The sequence below is a fragment of the Ceratotherium simum genome, chromosome 28 (genome assembly GCF_057802395.1).
Source record: "Ceratotherium simum simum isolate JZ-2026a chromosome 28, ASM5780239v1, whole genome shotgun sequence".
NCBI classification, from domain to species: domain Eukaryota; kingdom Metazoa; phylum Chordata; class Mammalia; order Perissodactyla; family Rhinocerotidae; genus Ceratotherium; species Ceratotherium simum.
This window is the reverse complement of record NC_141927.1, coordinates 17,828,768-17,855,666: the sequence shown is the minus strand read 5'-3', so window position 1 is coordinate 17,855,666 and position 26,899 is coordinate 17,828,768. Positions and strand designations below refer to the sequence as shown.

The following is a 26,899-nucleotide window of genomic DNA, read 5'->3' as shown; positions in this document are numbered from 1 at the left end:
TTGGAAATCATCAGTATTGCAAAATATCCTGTCGCATGAGTCATGCAATGTAGTCACCTAAAATTGAGCTCATATTAAGAAAATGAATTCAATAAAATGTTATCTGTTTGTCTTATGTTTTAGTTTATGGCATGGATTTCTAAATAATTGAAAGTGGAAACAGCTGTTATGTTTGAGAGTTGGGTCAGGTTTGAAGAGAGATAGGATGGAGCAGGGTAATAGAAGAGCATCACTTACTCCCCACTGCCCCCCTCGGCCTTGGGGAACCTTTCTTTTCTCCCATGACACAAGAATCGCTTCTGGGGCCGGCCGGGGGGCCTAATGGTTAAGTTCGCACGCTCCACTTCAGTGGCCTGGGGTTCGCTGGTTCGGATCCTGGGCGTGGACCTACTCGCTGCTCATCAGGCCATGCTGAGGCAGCGTCCTACAAAGAAGAACTATAAGGACCTACAAGTATGTAGTGGGGCTTTAAAAAAAAAAAAAAAAATTGCTTCTCTCTCAATTACAGTTATTTGGTTATGTGTTAAGAACGATTGCAAATAATAAATTCCTGCATTGGAAATTAGATATGATGTAACAAGCATTTATTCTCTCTGATTTTTAGGTAAACATGGAGCACTACTTATATTTTCTCATAAGAATTTAAATCAAATGTGAAACCAACTCAAAGGCACAAAGTATTCAGAATTCTGTAGGTTGAAGGTCAGGTCAGACCCAGGGATACAGAGTTGTTAACTGTTACATGGCTCCTCCTTGTTTCAAATTGTTTTATAAGAAAAATGGTTTTAAAAACTCCTTGGATTTTAACTTTAGTCATTTCCTGTGTTTTCTATAGCCAGGTGAAATGATTTCTTTTCCATTATTACCTTGGCAGTCATGTTAACCTTTAATGTTTTATATTAACAATATTGTTTAAAATCTTTGTAGACTTTATATTCAGACACGATTCCAGAAGATACCTTTCCTGGGAAATTGATCATGCAGGTCTCTGCTACAGATGCAGATATCCGTTCCAACGCTGAAATTACTTACACATTGTTTGGTCCAGGTGCAGAAAAATTCAAACTGAATCCAGATACAGGTAATGGTGGTGTTTGGGGCAAAATTAATTGTGTTCCAACAAAATCATATGTGGGTGGTTTTAGATCACACACAAAGTCTGAAATTACATTTTGTTCTTGTAAAATTTACTCTAATGCTAGAAAATTGGCATCTTTTAGAAATCTAAACAGCAATTTAATGTGTAAAATTGGAGATGAGATAAAAGAATTAACAGCAACAATATCACCTACTTTAAAAGTTTTAGAGGATTTAAAATTTAGTTGTTTATATCAACTTTTTAAAAAAAATCAGAAGTTAAAGTATATCTCAAACTTTCTGCTTTATCCATTTTATATATAGCTTGTTTTCCTAAATTCGTGACCATAAATTTATACTTTAGTATATTCATTAAAATGATTCATGGCATTATATTCAGCTTTAAATTGCTAGAATTGTTTTCCTCTTATAATTTGTATCTTGTTAAAATTAGGGTCAAATAACAGTTTTCTATTAAGCACCCCCCTGCCCCAAATAATTGGAACATATGAATCTAATTTTTGAATCAATTAAAAAAATTTTTCTTAATTTGGTAAATTAGGTAGCTATTTTGCTTTTGTGACACTATATATAATGCAAGAGGCCCTAGCCTCAAGATCTTTATGACTTAAAGAGCCAGCACCTGGCAGAGTTTGAAAACCTGGACCTCATTGTGCTCACACAGCTGTTGACTCCATCGTTGATGAAATTGTTCTCCTAAAGAAAGGCTATTACTCAGATTTTGTAATTGTGGGAGAAGAGGGGAAGAAATAAGATGCGCTATTGCAGTTCACGTCTTAAATTTCAAGTGAGTCCATTTGTTTTTGTTTGTTGGTTTTTAGGTGAACTGAAAACATTAGTTCCTCTTGATCGTGAGGAGCAAGCTGTTTATAATCTGCTCGTCAAGGCCACAGATGGAGGGGGCAGATTCTGTCAAGCTAATATTGTGCTCACGTTAGAAGATGTGAATGATAACACCCCTGAGTTCTCTGCTGATCCTTACACCATTACGGTGTTTGAAAACACAGAGCCTGGGACGCTGTTGACAAGGGTGCAGGCCACCGATGCTGATGCAGGTATCGTCCTGAGGATGCTTTTGCCTTCAGGCTATGCGCTAAGACCGTAGGAACCTCTGTTTTAAAACACATCCCAAATTCAGCCTGTTTAATACTTACCTTACCTCATGTGTGTTGAATAACTCATCATTGTTGTGTTAATTCCTTAGCATTAAAAATAGAATGAAATCTATAGAATCATGAATTCATTTTTAATGAGTATTTGAAATCTCAAAATTGTGCCCAGTGAACTTACTGTTATAAAGTATCTCTGATGTCCCTGAAATTCTGGATTGTGACTGTGTTAACTGATCCCTATATCCCATTGAATTAAAGAGTCAAGTGTTATTTTGTGAACAAACCATTAGTGATTTAAAAGGATTTTAGTATCATAGGAACATACCAGAAGCAAATGCTTATATTGCTATAGTTTTACAAACCTGTCAAAATTTTGATGGAGAAAATAAGACTCTAGGATATATATACATAGCATTTTGATAGCAGAGAACAAAAATAATTTCTTCGGTTGTGCTAAAACTGAAGAATTAGAAGAATAGCAAAAATGTTACTTTTCAAATAAATCTTTGTCACTGAAGATAAATAATAAATAGACTTCATTTTAAAAGATCTGGTGGGTATTATAGCATATGTTCCTATATAACAGTCTTAAAAAGCCATATAGCTATGAAATTATATTCATATTTGTTTTAACTCAGTAAAATTATTAATCTAAAAGTTTACTTTTTTAAGATCATAGTCATAAGAATTTTTAAATAATGTATATTAGCATATTTCCTCTTTAGTATGCTACGTGTTTTTTCAAAAAAAAATGTATTTAAATTTCTTGAAATAAAACGTTCTGATGTGATGTCTTGTCTTGACAGGATTAAATCGGAAGATAACCTACTCTCTGATTAACTCTGCTGATGGGCAGTTCTCCATTAATGAATTATCTGGAATCATTCAGCTAGAAAAGCCTTTGGATAGAGAACTACAGGCGGTCTATACCCTTACTTTGAAAGCTGTAGATCAAGGTTTGCCAAGGAGGTTGACAGCTGTAGGCACTGTTGTTGTATCAGTTTTGGATATAAATGACAACCCACCCGTGTTTGAATACCGTGAGTACGGTGCCACAGTGTCTGAGGACATTCTCATTGGAACAGAAGTTCTTCAAGTGTATGCGGCAAGTCGGGATATTGAAGCAAATGCAGAAATCACCTACTCAATAATAAGTGGAAATGAACATGGAAAGTTCAGCATAGATTCTAAAACAGGTAACCAACCATGGAAATGAGAAGAAGCCCTTTATTCTGCCAAAAAGGCTAGATTGCCCAGCACTTTTCCTGATACAAAGTGACAGATCATAAATTGTCAGTAGATAGTCTAAAGAGATAAAATTCAAGTTTTCTTTGTGTTTTTATTTTAAGTGGAATTCAAAGTGGTTTGGAAGACTTCAAACTATAGTTCTACATAATAAAATACATTTCTGGCATATCTGTTATATCTATAAGCAAATTAACTTTAAATAGAAAATTCTAGTATCACTCTAGTAGTTTAATAAAGATAGAAGATTTGGTAAATTCATATAAAGAGTGGAGGGTCATAGAGAATCTTGCGTATTGGCTCCGTTTTATCCCCTGTAATGAACCCATGTGAAGTAGCTTCCCCAGTGAAACAGTAGTTTCCCCCTCTCTAGTCTTAGTTTCTGTAGGGGACGTCTGATAATTCATTAAATTGACTTTTTTATTATGCTGGTTCTGTATAACGGTTGAAGGACTTTGAGTTACACTGAATGACTGCCTGCAAGGTAAAGTCATAGGAGCTATATACTCCTGCTGCATAAATATAAAAATATAATCATTTTTATAATGAGGATGTGGGTAGTATTGACTGGAAAAGCAATTTAAATATCACAAAGAATATCAGAAAATAATTAAGAGAAATAAAGATCAAGGGATGAGCAAATTCTTAATTTTTAATTGTTGAATTAAGAAATTAGAAAACATACATAAATGGTGAGTAAACTTTTGAAAACATACATAAATGGTAAGTAAACTTTTGAAGTAAAAATTAAATTTGTTTAAAAATGTTGTCTTTTCCAGTAGTAGTAGGAGAAATGGGTGGCATGTTAAAGTACTGGAAGTAATTTTGATTTTCTCTACAGGGGCCATATTTATCATTGAGAATCTGGATTATGAAAGCTCTCATGAGTATTACCTGACTATCGAAGCCACTGATGGAGGCACGCCTTCGTTAAGTGATGTTGCCACCGTGAATGTTAACGTCACGGATATCAATGATAACACCCCAGTGTTCAGCCAGGACACCTACACAGCCGTGATCAGTGAAGATGCTATTCTTGAGCAGTCTGTCATTACGGTGTGTATCTTTTCCCCTACAGTTTTCTTCTTCGGATCTTTGCAAGAGTTTTTAGTAAGATTGATCCAGTTTTTGTAGTGGCCTTACTTGCCAATGGGTTGAAGATGTAGAAATGTCTTTTGTTAGCCCAATCAATTACTATTATGAATAATTGCCTTAAAACAGCTAGCTGTGGATATCAGAAATTTGCTTAGTAGATTTCTATCCCTTGCTTAGCTATCTCCTAAGCAGGAGTGTGATATTTTCTAGGTTATGGCTGATGATGCTGATGGACCTTCAAACAGCCACATCCACTATTCAATTATAGATGGCAATCAAGGAAGTCCATTTACCATTGACCCTGCCAGGGGAGAAGTGAAGGTCACCAAACTTCTAGACCGGGAAACAGTAAGTGAAAAAGTTGGGCTTAAATTGTTCACAAATGACCACTTAGTAAATAGAAGTGCCTTGTATTCATATCTGCCAGACGTGATGAGAGTACGAAAAGGGCAGAACCAGCCTGTTCTCAGGAACTGACAAGCAAGATACAAACACTTGAAAAGCAATTACAGTATGAAAATCTCGAGAATATAAGAGATGTGTCTCATACTAATAGGAAGTTTGGATGAGAAAAGTTTGTCGTCAGGAAGAAATTACTGTTGGCCCTGGTGTTTTGAGACAGTTCATGGGTTTTAAATAATAGCAAAGGTTTGGAAAACCATAGGTGTTGAGAGAAGGGAATTCCCTGTGAGGAACTGTGCAGAGAAAAGAAGACATGGGATGAGTTTAGGTGATTTACTCAGCTGTCCTGGAGTAGAGTAACCATACAAAGAAGCACAGGAAGATGAGATAGAAAGTTGTTTTAGGAACAGTTTGGGACCACATACAGAATTGGGATGAGAAGTTTAGACTTGATGCTGCAGGCATTGGAGAGTTACTGAATATTTGTGAGCTTAGGTATAACAATAGGAGAGATTTTTTGAAGATGAGTTCTACAGTAGGTCCACATGTTGTTTAGAGTAGTGAGTGACCAGGGAGGTGGGAAGACCAATGACAGTTAATCAGTTATGAGGCGGCAGGGGCCTGAATTGGGAAAGTAACAGTGACAACTGAGTGAAAAGACGAATGCAGAAACTTCGTAAAGGAAAAGTTAGATCCACAGGTATGGCCATCCGTAGAAAGCAGTGGTGTCAGAGATGACTCAGTTTTTTTCTGTCTTACTGTGACTGGGTAGTGCCATTAAAGAAGAGCAGAGGCGTCGTGAGGTCCTAAACTTAGTGCTGGGAGAGGCTGTTGAATGTGGGTTTTGATATGCTGATTTTTAGAGGAACATGACATTTAGTAAAATTATTCAGCCAGTATTTGGAGATTTTAGTCAAATTGAAGAGACTTGAAAGCTGGAAGTAATAGATATGGCACAAGCCTCTGGAGATGATCTGAGGTATTCAGATAAATGAGAGCAAATGAGGAGAAGCAAACTAGGCTGAGCATCCCTTGATCCGTTCATCCCTCCATCCGTCCATCCACCCATCCAGCCATACACCCACGTATCCACTCATCCACTCACAGTTATGGACAGAAAGGGAGCTGCCTCAGAGAGGTTGTGAAGGAGAAGTGGAAGAAACCTTGGTTTTGGAATTAGAAGGACATTGGTGATAATAAAGAATAATTTCAGAAGATTAATGGGTAAATCTAAGACTAGAGGAATTTGGGGAGACAGTGATGAAATATCTCACTAAAGTCTCAATTCTTTTCTTTCTTTCTTTTTTTTTTTTTTGAGGAAGATCGGCCCTGAGCTAACATCTGCCAATCCTCCTCTTTTTGCTGAGGAAGACTGGCCCTGGGCTAACATCCGTGCCCATCTTCCTCCACTTTATATGGGACGCCGCCACAGCATGGCTAGACAAGCGGTGTGTCAATGTGCGCCCGGGATCCGAACCAGCGAACCCCGGGCCGCCGCAGCGGAGCTCTCGCACTTAACCGCTTGCACCACCAGGCCGACCCCAAAGCCTTAATTCTTGAATTCCTCTTCCACTTGTTGTTTTTGGGCAGGGACTTTCCAAGAGTTTAGGAAGCACGACTGTCATGCTTAAGATTGCGCTACTGCTGGGCAGAACAAAATTTAGTATTTTTCACTGAAGAACTTCTCAGATCCTTTAATATACTAACGTCCATTATGAGATAGCAAAAGAGATAGCCTGTGGTGTTCCCCGAGCCAATTGGCCCTTTTCGTTGGAGCGTCTTGCAGGACTAATATTCCGCAGAACATACGCTGAGATTTAGCCAGATTTCTGGCTTTTTCCACCTCTCCTTCTGGAAGAGAGAGCTTCACAGGGAACTGCCCTGGAAAAGAAGCTCCCGCGCTGGATGCAATTTCTTTTGCAGGAAGTCACGGAGAGATAATCCTGGGAGATTTAGACAGTTGACTACAATCCAAGTGTAAAATTGATGGGGGAGGGTGATCTGAAGAGTCTGAGGCGTTGAAATGAGTAAGCACTCAGGGTGGGAAGCAACTTAATGTCTGTCTGCTTCTGGCTCAGAGTCACACACTTGGTCCTTAGGGAAGGCTGCCTTCCCTGTCGTTACTAAAGCAACAGCCTTTGAGATGTGTTACCATTTTTTCTCATCATTTGTATTGCTCTCTGTCGTAATTTCTGTTCATAGATCTTCAAGGTTTTAAAGTTAGAATGCTTTAACAGAATGAGTACATTTTGAGAGGCATCACAGAATCTAAGCACTACTGCTCACTTTTTCTGTTGAGCAAATATGTTCCATTTGGTAGATAGTTATTTGCAGCATACTAGTTGTATCTTAGGGACTTGCTCATATACAGGGCACAGCAAATGATGACAGTCATTCAGATCTGCCCTTCCAGGGTGTCAGGAGTGCACTTTTGATTCAACCCTGTTCTTTGGCCCTGTGAAAATGGACACGCATTCTCTTTGTCTTGTCCCCGCAAAGATTTCAGGTTACACACTCACGGTTCAGGCATCTGATAACGGCAGTCCACCCAGAGTCAACACGACGACCGTGAACATCGACGTGTCTGATGTCAATGACAACGCTCCAGTCTTCTCCCAGGGAAACTACAGTGTGATTGTCCAGGTGATCTCGGGGTGCCCAAGGGTTCATTGAGTACTTTTGAGATGAGCTCTTTTCATCTGCCTCAGTTGTTCATTTGAAATACCTTTCTTTTCCAAAGACGGCTGTTTAGAAAAAGGGAAAGAGGAAAACTACGGGGGTCTGTGTCAATGTTAAAACACAGGCGTTTTCCAGATGCAGCCAAGCTTTTATCTGTCTTCTGTTTGTGCTTCAGTTTTTAAGATATTCTCACTCGCTTGATTTTTAACTTTATCTTCTGCTGCCCTTGCTTTTCTTCCTTGCCCCCTCTTGACCTTCCTCCTCCCTACCTCCTCCCCTCCTCCTCCCCCGCCCCTCCTCTCTCATGTGTCTTTTCTTCTCACGTGTCCCCTCCCCTCCAGCGCCTTCTCCAGCCCCCTCCTTCTCTCTCCTTCCCCTTACCCGCTTCTCCCCTCTCTCCTTCACATCACTACCCTGCCCCGCACCTCTCTTCTCTCTCTTCCTTTCAAATGGAGACTTATTGCTGCCTTATTAAACCTTATTGTTTTCCATCTATTTCATATTATTAGAAAACTTGCATGTGTCTCTTACCGTATAGATCTGGTTTTGTTGAAAGTTGCTTGTTTTGTGTTTTTGATTTTTTTTATTCTGTTCAGGAAAATAAGCCTGTGGGTTTCAGCGTACTCCAGCTGGTAGTAACAGACAAGGATTCTTCTCATAATGGTCCACCCTTCTTCTTTACGATTGTGAGTGGAAATGAGGATGGCGCATTTGAAGTTAACCAGCAAGGAGTCCTCTTGACTTCAGCTGCCATAAGCAGGAACGTGAAAGATCATTATTTATTGCATGTTAAGGTATAAAGTCTTTCTTTATGATTTTATTGTGGATTCGTAATGTAAACAGCTGACATTTCTTAAGAAAACAGAAATGTATAGAATTGTGGTCTTTCTTGTTTTTTTGCTGTGCTGTCATTTTTATCGCACTGCACTTTAATGGGGCTCATTTATTCGTCTGGTTACTTTATCGTAGACATTGATGGAGCTAATCTTCAGTATGAATTAGTGAAAGGGCCATAAAGAAGTATTTATCTTTTTCTTTGATGTGCTTCTCATGTGGAGAAATAAGTTATCTAATAATTGATCAGTTTTTAGAACTTAAACAATGTAAATATATATTTTTATTAAGAAGTAAACAATGACATAGACAAAGGTGAATTTTTTTTTTTTTTCTTTTCTCGAAGGTGGCAGATAATGGGAAGCCTCAGTTGTCCTCTTTGACATATATTGACATTAGGGTGATTGAAGAGAGCATCTATCCTCCTGCGATTTTGCCACTGGAGATTTTCATTACTGCTTTCGGAGAGGAATACTCTGGAGGTGTCATTGGGAAGATTCATGCAACAGACCAAGACGTGTATGACACTTTAACCTACAGTCTTGATCCCCAAATGGACAACCTCTTCTCTGTTTCCAGCACAGGGGGTAAGCTGATAGCACACAAAAAGCTAGATGTAGGGCAGTACCTTCTCAATGTCAGTGTAACAGATGGGAGATTTACAACAGCAGCTGACATCACGGTGCATATCAGACAAGTAACACAAGAGATGTTGAACCACACTGTCGCTCTCCGCTTTGCCAACCTCACTCCGGAAGAATTTGTTGGTGACTACTGGCGCAACTTCCAGCGAGCTTTACGGAACATCTTGGGCGTGAGGAAGAACGATATTCAGATTGTTAGTTTGCAGCCCTCTGAACCTCACCCACATCTGGACGTCTTACTTTTTGTAGAGAAATCGGGTAGCGCCCAGGTTTCCACAAAACAACTTCTGCACAAGATTAACTCTTCTGTGACTGATATTGAGGAAATCATTGGTGTTAGGATATTGGCCGTATTCCAGAAGCTCTGTGCAGGGCTGGATTGCCCGTGGAAGTTCTGTGATGAAAAGGTGTCTGTGGATGAAAATGTCATGTCAACACATAGCACAGCCAGACTGAGCTTTGTGACTCCCCGTCACCGTAGAACAGCCGTGTGTCTCTGCAAAGGTAACACATAAGTGTATGAAAATAGGTGGAACAGATTATTTCATGTACAGCCTGTGAGGGCTACACATTAAAGACCATTTTCTTAAAACTCCTATTATCTCTCCCCACCTTCCCCTCTTTTTTTTTTTTTTTAAATAAAGAGGGAAAATGCCCACCTGTCCATCATGGATGTGAAGACACTCCGTGCCCTGAGGGGTCTGAATGTGTCACTGATCCCAGAGAAAAGTACACCTGTGTGTGCCCAGGGGGCAAGTTTGGCCAGTGCCCAGGTGAGAGTTCAGTGATTCAGCATCCTTTTATTTTAAAAAGTCACTTTCAGTGTTTCTTATCATTTTCTTCTTTATTGGAATTGAAAAGTATTATAAAGTATGTTTATTATAACAAGGCAAACACAGAGATGAATAAAGAATAACAGTAGCAACCTTTCCATCCTCTGACATAATAACTCACCCCTGAGTTAATAGTTGGGTATTCTTCCGTCTCTATCATTGGTGTTCATATAAACATGCAGTTCCGTAGTTACAGATTTATTGTTCTTTTTCTCTCATGGCCTCTCTTTTTTTAAACAAAAAACTAAAAACTTATATTTCACATAGTCTCTACCTCTCGCTTTTTTCCTCTGCTGCACAGTGTGTTAAGGGTATCTTCCCAAGTCAGTACATGCAAACCTAATGCTTTTTAGTAGCTGTGTACTATTTTCTAGCATTACCGTTGTTTATTCAACATTTTCCTTATGTATAGAGATTCAGAATGTTATGTTTCCTTCTGTTAAAAAAAGATTCCTTATACTTGTATCCTTACATATAGATGCTTTCATTTCTGTACAGTAGATTCTAAAACTAGGATCTACTATGTCAAAGATTAAGTACAATTTTAATTTTTAAATACACCATTATATTCGTTTCCAAAGAGCTGTAAAATTTCTGTTTCTTCCAGTCAAATGTGAAGGTCTCCTTCTCCATTCTCTTGGTGATATTGACGGTTTTCAATTAAAAACCAAATTCCCCCATCTACTGGGTGTGAAATGATATCTAATTATTTTAATATGCATTTCTCGGGCTACTTGTGCAAGTTATCTTTTTATTTGTTCCTTCCTATTAGTATTTCCTCTCTGTGACTGCCCTGTTCCTATTCTTTGCTTGATTGTCTAGGTTATTTGTCTATTCCTTATTTTCAATGTGTGGAACTCTTTGTGTATTATGTGTGTTAACATTGTCTGCTTTCACTGTGTACTGTTGATCTTTTAATTTGTTTAATAGTATCTTGTCATTTTGAAATTTAATTTTTATTTTGTAAGTTCAGTGTAATTTTACATAACAATTTTCATCTCTGGAGATTGATATTATTTTCACCTTTTTTGAAGAATGGGGATTATTTTATATCTTGCTTGAGAAGATTTCCCAAACCACCTTGATACTTTCCTAAATTGTCTTCTAATAATTTTATATTGAATAACCTTGTATTTAGATCTTTCATTATTTTAGAATTCATTTCTCTGTGATACAGTAGTGTAATTTATTCTCTTCCAAATGGAGATCCAGTTATGTTATGCTGTTTATTAAGCAAATAGACATTTCCCATTGAATTGAATTGTATGATGTTATAATCTTAAAAACTTGGATCAGTCTGGGGGCGGAAATCATACTTTTAAAAATATGCTTGAACTTGGTTCTGATTTATTTTTTCCTCTTTGTGATTCACAGGGAGTTCATCTGTGACATTTACTGGAAACAGCTTTGTGAAATATCGTCTCATGGAAAATGAAAACAAATTAGAGATGAAACTGACCATGAGGCTCAGAACATACTCTGCTCACGCGGTTGTAATGTATGCTCGAGGAACTGACTATAGCATCTTGGAGGTATGTTTTTGTACCTCAGATTGTAGAATACTCTAAAAATAGAAATTCCATTTTATGTTCGGATTGTCTATTTTTGAAAAAAATAAGGTAAGCTAAATGGTTGAATTCCGTTTAAAAAGTTCATTGATACCTCTACAAGTTTTAGACTTTGTGGAGTGTAAAGCTCCTTTTATTCTGCAGTAACATAGAGATTTACTTGTGTTTTACAAACATTTTTAGGTACATATGACAGTTCACATGCAAACTCTTGGTAATATTGCATCTCATGAATGTCACAGGATCCTAAATGGGCTTAAATGATCAATATCTTGCCTAACTTTTTTTTTTTTTTTTTTTTTTTTTTTTTTTAATATAGCTCAGTTTTGACTTTGATATTACCTGGTGCTATTTTGGGTCATTGTTCAGTTAACAGTTAATTATCAGTCACTTCCATGATGCTTTTTGGATGTGCAATTGGCACTTGAACTTTATATCCCTAAAAGGTCCATTCATATTATTTGTACAATGAACAAATGAGCGTGTGTTCTGTAGTACTTAGATGCGAGGCCTTCCTAACTTTCTCCCTTCAATCACCAAAGACACCCCTCCTCTAGATTTTTGATTAGAGACTCTAAGTGAAGATTCTATGAGAGTAATGTGAACAGTACTTGTTTTTATCATAGATTCATAATGGAAGACTCCAGTACAAATTTGACTGTGGAAGTGGCCCTGGAATTGTGTCTGTTCAAAGCATTCAAGTCAACGATGGGCTCTGGCATGCAGTGTCTCTTGAAGTGAATGGAAACTATGCTAGATTGGTTCTAGACCAGGTCCACACTGCATCAGGCACAGCCCCAGGGACTCTGAAAACCCTAAACCTGGATAACCATGTGTTTTTTGGTGGCCATGTTCGTCAGCAAGGCACAAGGCATGGAAGAAGCCCCCAAGTCGGTAATGGCTTCAGGGGTTGTATGGACTCCATTTATTTGAATGGGCAGGAGCTCCCTTTAAATAACAAACCAAGAAGCTATGCACACATTGAAGAATCGGTGGATGTGTCCCCTGGGTGCCTCTTAACAGCTACAGAAGACTGCTCAAGTAACCCTTGCCAGAATGGAGGCGTTTGCAGTTCATCGCCCACTGGAGGTAGGCTTCATAATCTTACCATTTTTAAAATGTTACACGTGTATGCACTTGAGGGAAAGTTCCCCAGATATTTTTATTTTTCCTCTTTTTTATGCAAATGATATTGTCAGATATTGGATCAATGTTGGAATTGAGTAGTGCGTGTTACAGAAGAGCAGAGTGGGGCTTAGAATTCTTCCCAGCAACCAGGCTGAAGGGACAGTTTCTCTGCTTGCTGAGCTCCTGCAGTCACCTCGCATCGTATTTTCAGATACATTTCATTCTGCGCTAGTAACCACAGGCGAACCACGACTAACTCTGCGCTCTTCTTCCAGCCGCAGAGTCACGGATTTAGTATTGGTAGCACTTAGTTCTTCTTGAGTGCCCCTTTTTATCCGACAGCCCAGCACAGAGGGACTGCTAGTCTCGCTAACTATAGATGGGGGTATGATTCTCCACAAGGCCTTGAGTCCCTCCTGCGGTCTTGCCACACCTGCCCTGAAGCCCTAGTGTAGGGGAGTGCTCTATGGCTTCTGTGTCCTGACCCATTTTTCACTTATCAGTAAGAGAAACACAGTTATGAAAATGGCTGTCGTCATGCCTGGTAAGTAGAGCTTTGTGTAATTAATAGAACAAAAACCAAAATATATTTTAATTAAGTGGGATTTCAAAAAATTTGGTTTTCTATTGTTTTCTTTGGAAAGCATCTGTGCGTACCATCTGCAAAGAGTAAGCCAGGTCATTCCCCACAATAATACTCTGAGCAAAAGTTGATGTTGGGATCTCATTACATGTCCAAATTGGGTCACCAAGGAGACTGTCCTCATTGTGTCACTCAGGGATGAGGCCGAGAGAGGCATTTTCTTAAAACTATCATGGTGCTATCATGATGACCGTAGCAGCAGGAGGAAGGGAACATGGCGACCACACGCTGGCTCCTACAGCTGCTAGCCCAGAGTGCCACATCTTTGGCCAAAGAAGATCCCACAGCCATGACCAGTTCAAAGGTGGCAGGGAAGTGCAGTCCTACCATCTTTCCCAAAGACAGGAAGTTGGAAATAGTCTACCACACTACCTAACCATCACAGTGTTCCCAAAATAGAGAGTCTGACGTTCTCTGTGCTCCTTTGGACAAATTTGGCAATCACCTTTCTTAAATTTACATGGTAGTTTATAGTCTTCAAAGTACTGTCCCATTCATTATTGTCTCAGTGAATCTTTAAACACTGTGAGCTGCTAATCAGTTGAGATCTTAAGTAGTAAGTGTTGTCAATCTATGTGGTCACTCCCATAAAGGACTGCTCTAGATGCTTGGCCCAATAATCTCAGATAAATTATGATCAACTAAAGCTAATGATGAGTTCCCTCTTCAGTTCTTTGTGTTTTGGTTATACCAGTAGTGGAAGGCTGGTTGATACAGACTTTTTACCCAGAGGGAATGGGAAGAACTCAAGTCTTCACTTCAACTTAAAAGTAAAAGCCAGTATAGTAAGAGCTATTTTTTGTTACTGTCTGATAGGACTTTTTTGTCCCCTTTTTCTAATTTAGGTTTTTACTGCAAATGCAGTGCCTTATACATAGGGACATATTGTGAGGTGAGCGTCAATCCATGTTCCTCCAACCCGTGCCTTTACGGTGGCACGTGCATTGTGGACAACGGAGACTTTCTTTGCCAATGTAGAGGATTATATACCGGTCAGAGGTAGGTATATTTTCCTTAACTTTCATAATTAATAATAGTATTAAAATTTTTTCAGACATGTAATCGTGCGTGTAAAAAGTCTGCATTAACATTTGTTAATGATTTCTGTTTTGTTGTATTTGTTTGCAAGAGAAGTATTAAGTTTATGCATATGTTTTTCTTATTCTTCAGGTGCCAGCTGAGTCCATACTGCAAAGATGAACCCTGTAAAAACGGTGGGACGTGTTTTGACAGTTTGGATGGTGCTGTCTGCCAGTGCGATTCTGGTTTTAGGGGAGAAAGGTAACTGGCTGCTTTTAAGATTTACGTGTGCACCTCTCTGTCCTGTCACGTTGATTAGCAGATGCAACAAACTTCATTAATTTGGGCTACACTGCCTCAGAATTTGATAATCCTCCCATTAGCTCCTTGTATAGTTTATCTTTTTATCTTTAAAATAAAAGAAACGTTGAACAGATGATTATCATATTACATTGCTTGAAAAAACCTACTTCTGTACTTTAGAGATATTATTTATAAACAAAGTATGCATTCTTGCAGGCAGTAAATGTTTATGGAATGAGTGAGATGATTATGTTTTTTAAAGCAGACGCCTATGGAGTTGTACCTCTCTATCTTTAAGAGTGATGATGATGACATTTTTTCATGATATGCTGTAACTAACCTTTCTATAGCATCTAGAAACCTTTTTCAGTTCTCTCATTATCTTTTGTGATCCTTATCATAATCCTAAGAGGTGAGACTTATTTCTAGGGGAGGAAATGAGGCATGGAGATCCCTGTCGTATACGGTCAGCCTTCCCTATCGGCAGGTTCCGCATCCACAGATGCAGCCAACCTCGAATGGAAAGACCGCCGATGGTTGTGTCTGTGCTGAACACGCACAGACTGTTTTCTGGTCATGGTTTCCTAAACAACACAGTATAACAGCTGTTTACATAGCGTGTACATTGTATTAGGTATTATAAGTAACCTAGAGATGATTTAAAGTATACAGGAGAATGTGCGTAGGTTATATGGAAATACCATGCCATTTTGTAGAAGGGACTTGAGCATCCGTGGATTTTGGGTTCTGTGGGATTGGATCCTGGAACCAATCCCCGGTGGATACCAAGGGACCACTGTACCTTGCAAGAGGTGGATAAGAGATTTTAATTCCAGACACCATGTCACCTTAGACTTTTCACCAATTCATTAAAAAATTTCTCAGTGCATGTTATTTGTAAGTGCCCAGTGCTGTTCCTTAGATATGCCTTCACTGTCAGTCTCGTTAGAGGCTTTGCTGTGACCTACCTGAAGATACTTGCATACGGTTTTGCTCTAATCCGGGCTGTGCCTTGAATCCCGCCATCAGTCACATGGTCTTAGTTCATAAGTCTACTTTCCTAATTCTACTCAATTCCTTCTCTTAATATATTTGACAAAAATGTGTCAGTAATCACAATTTTAATGCCAGGTGAGTCTGGGGGATGGCAGGTAGATACATTTTAGTAAAGGAGGAGGGTTTGAGAAGTGCCACCTGGATCTGCACAGGTGCAGAATATGCCCATTTGCAAAGGCAGAGGGAGGGGACTTGCCTGTGAACTACCTGTAAGGGTGAGGGGCTGAGAGGGGTTTTCAACAGGGAAAAGCATTTTCGAGTGAAAAACGGAGTTTTCTAGCCTTTCACATGTTTTATGGAACCATCATATTTCCAAACAGGAACATTTTCTTAGAAGTTTGATCTAGCCTCTTAGAACAGTTTACGGCGTACATTTGTCGAGATGCACATTCTAAATTTCCAAATCAGAATTAGAAACAACTGATGTTTAGCCTATGAGTTTGATTAGTAATCTATTGCATCCTAGAAAAATGGCACTTAAATATTGACTTGATGTAATGTTTATCTCCCAAACGTACAGAGTATAGAACCAAATGAATAATTACCCCACAAAAGGTTTTCTGTTGCAGTTATTGTTGTCGATAGTGTGTTTTTCGGTTGTTATCTATTTGTTTTTGTTTTGGGTGTACCTTATTAAGGAGAGATTTACTCTTTAGTCTCTGAGAAATGTAGGCCTGGCATAGTCTGACTTACATTGCAGAGGCTTCTCCTCACGCTTGGCTTTCTTGGCAGGTGTCAGAGTGACATTGATGAATGTGCCGGAAACCCCTGCCGGAATGGGGCGCTTTGTGAGAATACACATGGCTCCTACCACTGTAACTGCAGCCTCGAGTACAGAGGAAAACACTGTGAGGACGCCACGCCCAATCAATACGTGTCGACTCCCTGGAACATCGGGTTGGCTGAAGGCATAGGAATCGTTGTTTTCGTCACGGGGATATTTTTACTGGTAGTGGTGTTTGTCCTCTGCCGCAAGATGTTGAGTCGAAAGAAGAAACACCAGGCCGAACCTGAAGACAAACACTTGGGACCAACCACCCCTTTTTTGCAAAGACCGTATTTTGATTCAAAGCTAAATAAGAACATTTACTCAGACATACCGCCCCAGGTGCCTGTCCGTCCTATTTCCTACACTCCCAGCATTCCGAGCGACTCTCGAAACAATCTTGACCGAAATTCCTTTGAAGGATCCGCCATCCCAGAGCATCCCGAATTCAGTACTTTTAACCCCGAGTCGGTGCATGGACACCGGAAGGCAGTGGCCGTCTGCAGCGTGGCCCCAAACTTGCCTCCCCCGCCTCCCTCCAACTCGCCTTCCGACAGTGACTCGATACAGAAGCCTAACTGGGACTTTGACTATGATAGTAAGAACGACTTTTTTCATCTGAATAAAATGGCACTGAGTGAACAGTGAGATTACAGGTACTGCCAGAGCTTCTGGTGGTTCAAGTCAGAATGTGGAGTCTTGGTTAGTGATAAATACGCTCAGACTCCGAAGACCTTTGGTACGATTTGAAAAACTTTTTCCGATGCCTCGAGCCCTGGCTGAGCATTGTGGCTATGCTGTTATTTTAATTAGGGATTTGAATCTAGTCATATTCCAAATGATTTGGAAAGATCATTCCATTTTTGTAATTGATACGGGTTCCCAACTATAATTTTTTGGACTTTTTATGACCAAAAAATTGGGAGGGCATTTGCATGATAGGATTTTTTTTTAAACATGGCCAGAAGAAATGACAGTATTTATATTAGTGGCCTGACATATATTTGGTGCTTTAAAAAGGCTGTATGTACCATTTTAAAACAAAATTTTAATTCCCCGTATTGTCTAATGATATCCATAGGCAGGTTTATTGGGAATTTCTATTCTGTGAATCTGCAAGAATGTTTGTAGGTTTTTTGTTTCAGTTTTTCAGACGTTTCTCTTTTTTTCTTTCGATTGTTCTCTTATGAAATATGTCTCAGGCAGTCTTGGGGTAGTGCTGGCTTTGTGTGAGGAGACAGCAATAAACAAAACTGAGCCCTTGCCCTTGTGTAGCTCACTGTTCGTCATCTCGTCCTTTTAGCTAAAGTAGTGGATCTTGATCCCTGTCTCTCCAAGAAACCTCTTGAGGAGAAGCCTTCTCATCCATACAGTGCCCGGGAAAGCCTGTCGGAAGTGCAGTCCCTCAGCTCCTTTCAGTCTGAATCATGTGATGACAATGGTGAGTAAACAGAAGCTTGAAATGCTGTGGTTCCCTTGCTAATTGGTCACAGCACTGTTCACGTGATGTTACTTAATGATGTAGATACGCCCGGTGCCCTTGTTCAGTCTCAGAATGTTTTCACATTTCACTTTGGACCACTTAAACAATGCCTTGTACATACTTGCATGACATCTGCTGGGGAAGGTATTTAAAATATTCTTAATGGATAAGTATTTGAACTGGAGCAACTTGTCAGTGATAGGGAAGAAAATACAATTAATTGAAAGTTAATGGCTATCCGATTGGCTAATTTTGTATTGACTTTTTTTCTGCAACAGTAAATGTTGTAGAAGTCTTGTGGGTTTTTTAAAAACCATTGTAGCAACTTCCTTGAGCACGCCCTACCTACACACACACACACACACACACCCCCCTAAGAGGAGATGGGCAAGTCTGAAATGTTCAACTTCAGTGGCACGTTTGGTATTACAAGGTTTTATTTGTCTCTTCCCCTGACTCCCCTGCGGCCCCAGCTCCCATGTGGATCAGAGCGTACTGACTGAGCACAATTTAAGAGATTGCTAGTAAGTTTGATTATATTTCTAATGAAGAAAGTTTGACAGTGGATCTTTGATGCCAGTTATGTTTATCTGACTTCCCTAGGGTAAACTGCCTTGATAACCAGCTTGGCTGTATTAACACATACCAGTAGAGAAAATTGTCAATATTCAGTAACACAGTAAAGTGAGTTTTTAGTGGACATTTTCAAGTCTCAGAATTAATTAATTAGACTGTAGTTTCTTTTTTCATAAAAACGTAATGTGTTTAAACATTTCAAATATTTTGTTGGTGGAAATAACCCACTAATAATTAATTATTTGATTGTTTGTAAATCCAGAGTAATATAGTCCGTAATATTGCAGAGTCTTTTCCAAACTAAAGATGGCCATAAGTATGTTCCATTCATTCCTGCTTTTAAGCTTCTTATGTATGATAGCATAGTATACCTGTGTTTATTATTTAGTGATGGAGTATATGAACATAGCTTTGCTTATTAAACCAACAACAGCAAAAGAGAATTATTTCTCTCATTAGGTTTAATTCTAAAACGTTAGTGTTGCCAATTTATGTAGTAATTTATATTTTGGTCCCTAAATGCTCTTCATAAATACATTTCAGAATTTTGTCACTATTTTCTTCCTTTTTCTAGTTCTTTTCCTTGAAACATCCTTTTCTTAATACTCTGAAATACTTTTTTTTGTGTGTGTGAGGAAGATCAGCCCTGAGCTAACATCCATGCCAATCCTCCTCTTTTTGCTGAGGAAGACTGGCCCTGGGCTAATATCCGTGTCCATCTTCCTCTACTTTATATGGGACGCCCCCACAGCATGGCCTGACAAGCGGTGCGTCGGTGCGCGCCCGGGATCCGAACCGGCGAACTGCGGGCCACCGCAGCGGAGCTTGTGCAGTTAGCCACTTGCGCCACCGGCCCGGCCCCAATACTCTGAAATAGTTTTAATAAATTATGGTCAAATTAGTTATGAAAATTAATTGACAGATAATACAATGTGAGACGAAGACATATATCCAGGATTGGTTATATTTTAATCTTTATCATAATTTTAATCATTAGCAATCATAAAATTAAAGTCTGTATTGAGTCTGGGCTCTTGTAACAGATGACCACAAATATAGTGGCTTAAAACAAGATAAATTTATTGTCTTCTAGTTCTCTAGTTTGGAAATCCAACACTTGTCTCAGAGGCTAATATTAAGGTGTCAGCAAGGCTGTTTCTTTCTGGAGTCTCCCAGGGAGAATCCTTTTGTTACCTTTTCCGGCTGCTAGAGGCTGCCTGTGTTCCTTGGCTCATGGCTTCTTCCTCCATCTTTCAAAAGATAACATTGCATCTCACTGGCTGTTCTTCTGTGGTCGTATCTCCCTCCCAACCAAAGCTGGGAAAGGGTCTCTCCTTTTAAGGATCTTTGTGATTACGTTGGGCCCACACGGAGAATTCAGGAAAATCTCCCCATCTCAGGATCTTGAACTTCGTCACACCAGCATAGTCTCTTTTGCCAAGGAGGGGAACATATTCACAGGTTCCCAGGATTAGGATGTGACATCTTTGAGGGCCATCCTTCTGCCTACTGCATGTGTTCTTATTTATCTTCGCATAGATGCTTTAAAACAATCTGATATACAAATGAAAAGGGAATTTACACAAGAAACAGCCAGGCAGATAGTCTCCATTTCTCTGCTGGTATGTTAGCTCACCAGCTGTTAGCCCATTTGCAAAAAGACAAGAAATTTGGGGTGGAAGTACCTAGAACAGAGACAAAGCCATTTTTGTATTTATAGTACATATTTTACTTTATTACGTAGCTCTTTTAAATTTTTTGTGGGAATAATGTACGAATTCATTAAATGGACCCAGAAAATGAGCTTAGCAAGTATTTTACTCTTAATGGTGAAGTCTTTTGCTCATGAGATGTTAAAATAAGGATTGTTTTTCATGACTTGATCCATAATCATAATTGTGAGAAAACTTATAGCTAAAAAAATTTTGCAAAATTACAATGTCATATGGTTACTTTATTCCTTTGAATAATAACAAATACATAGCTTGATTAGAAAAATCTCAGATATAACTAACAGAAAGAGTGCAGGGCTCATGCATAATTATATTATGTAGTTATGTTAAAGTTGTTCACTTCTCATTTTTAAATTCTGAGATAGAAATATATAATATAAAGAAATACTGTTTCATGCACTGTTTTCTAACTGAAGATTTTCCTAATTTACTCCTTTTGTGCCTTTTTACAAGCTTCCATAGTGACTGTAATACACCTTGTCAATGCTGTAGTTGACACGGTGAATAAAGAAGGTACAGTCCTGATGTGTGTGCTTTGTGTTGTGTTTCAGTGACTGTCACTAGTGTAGTGTGCTTCTGCCTATTGTGTTATAAACAATCGTTTGTGGTTTTGAGGAGGCTGAGTACTTTTCTTTTGTGCAGGTGTGTATATTCATAATCCAGATACATTGCAAAAATGTTTTTATACATGTTATGTCTTTTTGTTAACTTTTTGCTGTTCATGGTGAATTTACACAGACATCAGAAGTCACCCATAGGATGTTGAGAGCTTGCCTTTACATGCCACAATATTAAGACGTTTAAAAGTAATTCTAACTAAAAAAAAATTGAATATAAAAAATCTTCTTCATGTGAACAGGAATAAAGCTAAATAACACACAGCTTTTAAAGATTTTATTTATTCAGTTTTTTCCCCCCAAAGCCCCAGTAGATAGTTGTATGTCATAGGTTCACATCCTTCTAGTTGCTGTACGCGGGACCCGGCCTCACGTTGGACGGAGAAGTGGTGCCTCGGGGCGCTCCCGGGATCCGAACCTGGGCCGCCAGCATCAGAGCGCGCGCACTTAACCGCTAAGCCACGGAGCCGGCCCAACACACAGCTTTTATAATTACCTATCACTGACTCGTTACTTTCAGATTTTCCCTTAGTGTGATCAAGGAAAATGATAGAATGTGGCAAAAGGTGTATTTTCATATTTGGTTTAGTGAAAATCATTTAATATGAGGCTTTATCTGTTCAAAACTATAGGAAAGGGCATTGACCACCTCTCTTAAATTATTTTCCATTAGCCCTTTATTAGGGCACTGAAACTTGGGTAATCACATGCAGATTGCACAGGTAGTAGTTTTTAAACTATAAATCAGGTCTCCATGGAGGGCTTGTTAAAAGCCTCATTGTGGGGCCCAGCACTCAAGTTTTTGATTGAGTAGGTCTGGGTTGGGCCCTGAGAATCTGCATTTCTAAAAGTTCCCATTTAATTCTGATGTTACTGGTCCTGCGATCCTACTTTGAGAACTACGGGCGTAGCCCATCAGGAGTACATAAGGCTTAGGGGGTCCCTCTCTGCGAGGACACACATGTTGTCGGGATTGAAGTGGGAAGAAGGATGGTTTCGTGCCATATTTGATAGGGGGTGAGCGGGGGTGAGGTGTTGGTGTTTCTGATAACAGTTGCTGATGAGACTCGCACTTACTCTCCTGAGAACAAGTACCATGTCTTTGCTTGGTGAAGCAGAAATTAATTTCTATTTTGTCTAGTGAATATTAGTTTCTACATGATGAGAATTTTAGTATTTTCAATATTGATGGAGTTTAAAGAAGCAGAATTGAGACAGTTCTTTCATTGCAATCTCCTTCATTGAAAAATATTCTGGGGCATACCTAAGAAATAGAATTTAAAGCTGAAAGCTAGCTTAAATTTTAAGAATTCCTGAATGCCTATATAGGAATGAAGGTTGTCAGTCCTCTCTTTAAAAAGGAATTGCTACATTTTTAGGGGCCAGCCCAGTGGCGTAGTGGTTAAGTTCAGTGCATTCCACTTCGGTGGCCTGGGTTTGCGGGTTCAGATCCCGCGTACAGGCCTACACCACTCGTCAGCCATGCTGTGGCGGCGACCCACATATAAAATAGAGGGGGACTGGCACGGATGTTAGCTCAGGGTGAATCTTGCTCAAGGATAAAACGAGGAAGATTGACAATAGATGTTAGCTCGGGGCTAATCTTCCTCAGCAGAAAAAAAAAAGGAATTACTACATTTTTAGTTGACATTCAATTAAAATTCTGTAGATACATGGTAACTTAAATACTGGCTTATTCATTTTTTAGAACCACCACAGTCTTTTCAGTTTTCGATTTAAATTTCTAGAAGAGAACCATCAATCAAATCTTATTTGTTCCAAATTACTTAATTACCTGGATTTTCAAGAACATTGTAGAATGCAGAGAAAGCATTGGCCTTGTTGGGAAAATCACTAAAGTGGCTGTACTTCGACAATGACGACTACTTTCACAATAATAAGAATCATGATGATAGCTGACAGTTAGTGCTTAACCTGATTTATCTGATTTAATCCTCATAATAACTCTTAAGGGATTTCCACCCCCATTTCAAAGATAAGCACTTGAAGCTTAGCCAGGGTAAGCAGCCTACCCAGGGTCATATGATTCACATCTGCTTTTTCTGACTTCATGCTGGAGCTCTGTGTATAAAATAAGAACCCTGCTATTATAATTACAGGTGTGGGCTGGGCTGGGGGATAAGTACAGCTAATGGTCTCTCCAAGGGAAGGTGAACAATGTAAATAGAAAATCATATTCAAAGTGGGCAGGGTTTGGAGAGATATTCTTTAGTTATATATAAGTCTCTAAGTTCATTTGTGAATTTCTCTGAATTTAATGTACATTTGAAGGCTATGATGTGCTATAAAGTATGTGTGTGTGTGTTGTATAGCTTTAGATGTATTTGAATTATTACTTAAGTAACCTGATGCTACCAAGTCTTAGAAAAAATTATTTTGTAATATTGCTCAGTAATGTGAAGATGTAATTTAAATTCCTCATCAATTTACATTTTATCAGAGCCTGTAGACTTTATTTTAATTATTCCTAACAAAATTGTGCGTTTTCAGGTTTAGATTGCCAGAAACAAGGAAAAGAAAGTAAAATAATGTTTGAGTTTCCTGGCAGTGTGTCTAGTTCATCATCAGTCGTCATTTTCCTCTACTCCGTGTACCATTTTATTTGTGCTGCGTAAATTTCCCAACCATTTGGAATTTTCATAGATAATGGCTTAAAGGCATGGTCCGTGGCTGACTGGGCCTTTGCACACAGTTTACATTGTGTTATGTACTTATCTTGATTGCCTTTCAGCCGTCTCTCTGTTTTAATTATAAATGTTTTCTTTTCTCTCTACTCTGCCACCAAAAGAGTCTTTGGCTGCTCCTGACCTCAGCAAATCAAGAGGTGACTTATGCATGCCAGTTGTTCCTTGATACTCACTAAAAATAAGTGGTAAAGATGTGCCCCCAGTGCTGACTTGCCTCACCCATTTGCTCTGTGGATGCTGCAGTAACTAAGTACATAGCTGTTTGTGCTCCGCATTCTAAACATGGATTGCCTCGCCTTTTCCTGTCTGTCAAAGGATTTCAAAAACCCTAAGGGAAAACTCCAAATTGGGAGTTTTTTTTTTTTTTTTAGTAGTTATACTTTTATATAGTCTAAAATGATCCTTGGTCCTTTTAAAAGTAACGAACATGCATTATTGTCGTCTATCAAAAATTCTGTTATATTTTTCAATGTTTGATTGCATTTTGCTTGATTTGGAGGCATGCTTTGGTATATAGCTGTATTAACACAGTTCGTTGTTTTACATAGGGCTAATAAAAAATAGCATAATTTTTAATACTATGCTTATTGCATTATTATAAAGGAAATTGATTTCTTTGTGTGTGTGTGAGGAAGACTGGCCCTGAGCTAACATCTGTTGCCAATCTTCTTCTTTTTGCTTGAGGAAGATTTGCCCTGAGCTAATATTTGTGCCCATCTTCCTCTGTTTTGTATATGGGACCCCCCCCACAGCATGGCTTGATGAGCGGTGTGTGGGTCCACGCCTGGGGTCCAAACCCACTAACCCCAGGCCACCGAAGCGGAGCGTGTGTACTTAACCACTATGCCGCCAGGCTAACCCCAGGAAATTGATTTTTTAAAATTTAGCATGATAAGATTCTGTTATGTTAAAGCATTGCATTAATTAGTATTTTTTTAATAAGTAGTGCAGATCAAGTGACATTTGATATTGTACTAAACAGAGACTTTTCCTTTCTGAAAAGACAAAACTTCTTTCCTGATGTCCTAAAATTGAACTCTAATCCTCTTCTTCCTATAGAGCAGTGGGTTCTAAATTACATAAGGAAAGCTGCAAGGATGATTGGAATCGTTTGTAGAAAAGTGCATGTCATTTCCACGCTAGCATACTGCTTCTGTTAAAACTCTTCTTGTTTCTTTGAATGTTAGGTACTTGCATAAAACTCTTAAGTCCACATTTTAGAAATAGAGCTTCCCAGAGGTTCTCAAAGCTGGGTAGGGGCGGAGGGATGTCTTCAAAGCAAAGACCGAGGGTTTCCAAAGTGACAAACCTCTGTGTGCGTGAATGCCTTTGCACCTTTGTGTGTTTGACACGCTGAGCTCTTCTCCATGGCACAGATGCTTGGGGAACACACAATGAAATCTCTTGTTTTCTTTTCTACCAAGGGTACCACTGGGATACATCAGATTGGATGCCAAGTGTTCCTCTGCCGGATATACAGGAATTCCCCAATTACGAGGTTATTGACGAGCAGACACCTCTGTACTCAGCAGATCCCAGTGCCATCGACACAGACTATTACCCTGGAGGTTACGACATTGAAAGCGATTTTCCACCACCACCAGAAGACTTCCCCGCGCCTGACGAACTACCACCGTTACCTCCAGAATTCAGTGATCAGTTCGAATCCATACATCCTCCGAGAGACATGCCCGCTGCAGGTAGTTTAGGTTCTTCCTCGAGAAACCGGCAGAGGTTCAACTTGCATCAGTATCTGCCCAACTTCTATCCCGTCGACATGTCTGAACCTCACAAAACAGGCACTGGTGAGACTGGTCCCTGTAGAGAACCCTACACCGCTTACCCTCCAGGGTATCAAAGAAACTTTGAGGCCCCCACTGTAGAAAACATGCCCATGTCTGTGTATGCCCCCACAGCTTCCTGCTCTGATGTGTCAGCCTGCTGTGAAGTGGAGTCTGAGGTCATGATGAGTGACTACGAGAGTGGAGACGATGGCCACTTCGAAGAGGTGACAGTTCCTCCACTAGATTCACAACAGCACACACAAGTCTGACACTCAGACTCCCCCCGAAGTGCCTGGACTTGAATGAACCTAGAGATGATATAAATGACCTTCCGCATTGTTCTCTGCAGCAGTGCTTATGCGCTTCTTTTCGGTGAGCTGACCTGGGCATGGCTGCACTGAATCACGCGCCTTCTGACATGTTAGCCATTTCCAATGTCCTAACCTACTGTAATCGGATGCCACTTACATTGGCTGTGCCATTTCTGAACATCTTTTTGTATTTACATTTGTGTTAAAATAATGCAATGAAGATCAGTCCTACCATCTTGTTAGCGTGATCCATATATTTATATAGATTTGATTATTTTAATTTTCCTGTGTTTTTCCCTTTTTTTTGTAAATTTTATGTACAGATTTGATTTTTCATAGTTTTAACTAGATTCTCAAAATCTTTCATGCATTTGTTTTTGACCGAGTTTTGGTGGTGTCGGTATCATTAGCTAGCACCCTGATTTTTTTAATATAACCAAGGTTTCACTCTCTGTTCTGTTCCACCGAAGTATGACATTTCATTAATACATTTCCTTATAGTCATTCATTTTAGCTGTACATAGGATGAGGAACGATCTGATACACGAACATGTCTTAAATGGGTTGCTGTATTTTAGAATTATAAACATTTTTCATTATTGGAAAGTGTAATGCATACCTGTTTAGAACCAAAACCGCCATGACACAGTTTTTATAGTGTCTGTATATTTGTGATGCAATGGTCTTGTAAAGGTTTTTACTGAAAATTACCGTTAGCCAGTCTTTCTTACTGACAATAAATTATTAATAAAATACTTTAGCTTTATTGCCTATTTTTCCTCCATATTTATACTCCTATTCAAGAGTTGGCTCATGAATTGAGAAAGAAAGATGGATGGATGAATGGAAGGATGGATATTAATATAGCGTTTTGCGGCTTAAATGTGGAAAATCTTTTTGCAGTTGGCAAAACCAGCCTATACCTACTGATGTAGCCACTAGGTGGCAATCCATGGCTACTTGATACTGCTCAGAACTATAGGTATAAAGGTAGACAGTGCTCTTCTATATAATAAATATTTTCTAACTAAAACTTCAAGAAAATTTACCTTGTACATTTTTTATTTTATTACTATTTCTTGCCAATAATTTAAATGCTTCTATGGTTTTCACCTATGATTTATATCAGAAATAAAGTCTTTATGAATCATTTTATCTTTCTGTTGTCAAAGAACATGTCATACTTCTATATGATTTCATGTGAAATCCAGAAGCTATTTTCCATGTGTATTTGTACAGTCAAAATCCATCCCTCCATCCA

At 39.1% G+C, this 26,899-nt stretch overlaps 1 protein-coding gene across 4 annotated transcripts in view; it reads left to right on the top strand.

Annotated features, from left to right (window-relative positions):
- Window positions 1–26,404, top strand: part of FAT1 (FAT atypical cadherin 1) — a 132,363-nt gene extending 105,959 nt beyond the window's left edge. For 3 of the 4 annotated variants that reach the window (XM_014786283.2, XM_087418389.1, XM_087418390.1), the window contains 17 exons: window positions 928–1,081; window positions 1,920–2,153; window positions 3,017–3,406; window positions 4,297–4,511; window positions 4,761–4,898; window positions 7,452–7,595; window positions 8,228–8,425; window positions 8,812–9,613; window positions 9,754–9,882; window positions 11,317–11,474; window positions 12,137–12,599; window positions 14,127–14,280; window positions 14,452–14,562; window positions 16,393–17,024; window positions 17,730–17,867; window positions 23,645–23,680; window positions 24,968–26,404. In XM_014786283.2, coding sequence (XP_014641769.1) covers window positions 928–1,081; window positions 1,920–2,153; window positions 3,017–3,406; window positions 4,297–4,511; window positions 4,761–4,898; window positions 7,452–7,595; window positions 8,228–8,425; window positions 8,812–9,613; window positions 9,754–9,882; window positions 11,317–11,474; window positions 12,137–12,599; window positions 14,127–14,280; window positions 14,452–14,562; window positions 16,393–17,024; window positions 17,730–17,867; window positions 23,645–23,680; window positions 24,968–25,596 — 4,725 coding nt within the window. In that variant the 3' untranslated portion in view covers window positions 25,597–26,404. The remainder of the gene's footprint in view (window positions 1–927; window positions 1,082–1,919; window positions 2,154–3,016; window positions 3,407–4,296; window positions 4,512–4,760; window positions 4,899–7,451; window positions 7,596–8,227; window positions 8,426–8,811; window positions 9,614–9,753; window positions 9,883–11,316; window positions 11,475–12,136; window positions 12,600–14,126; window positions 14,281–14,451; window positions 14,563–16,392; window positions 17,025–17,729; window positions 17,868–23,644; window positions 23,681–24,967) is intronic. The other variant, XM_087418391.1, reaches the window with a different exon arrangement.
- Window positions 26,405–26,899: the final 495 nt, after the last annotated feature.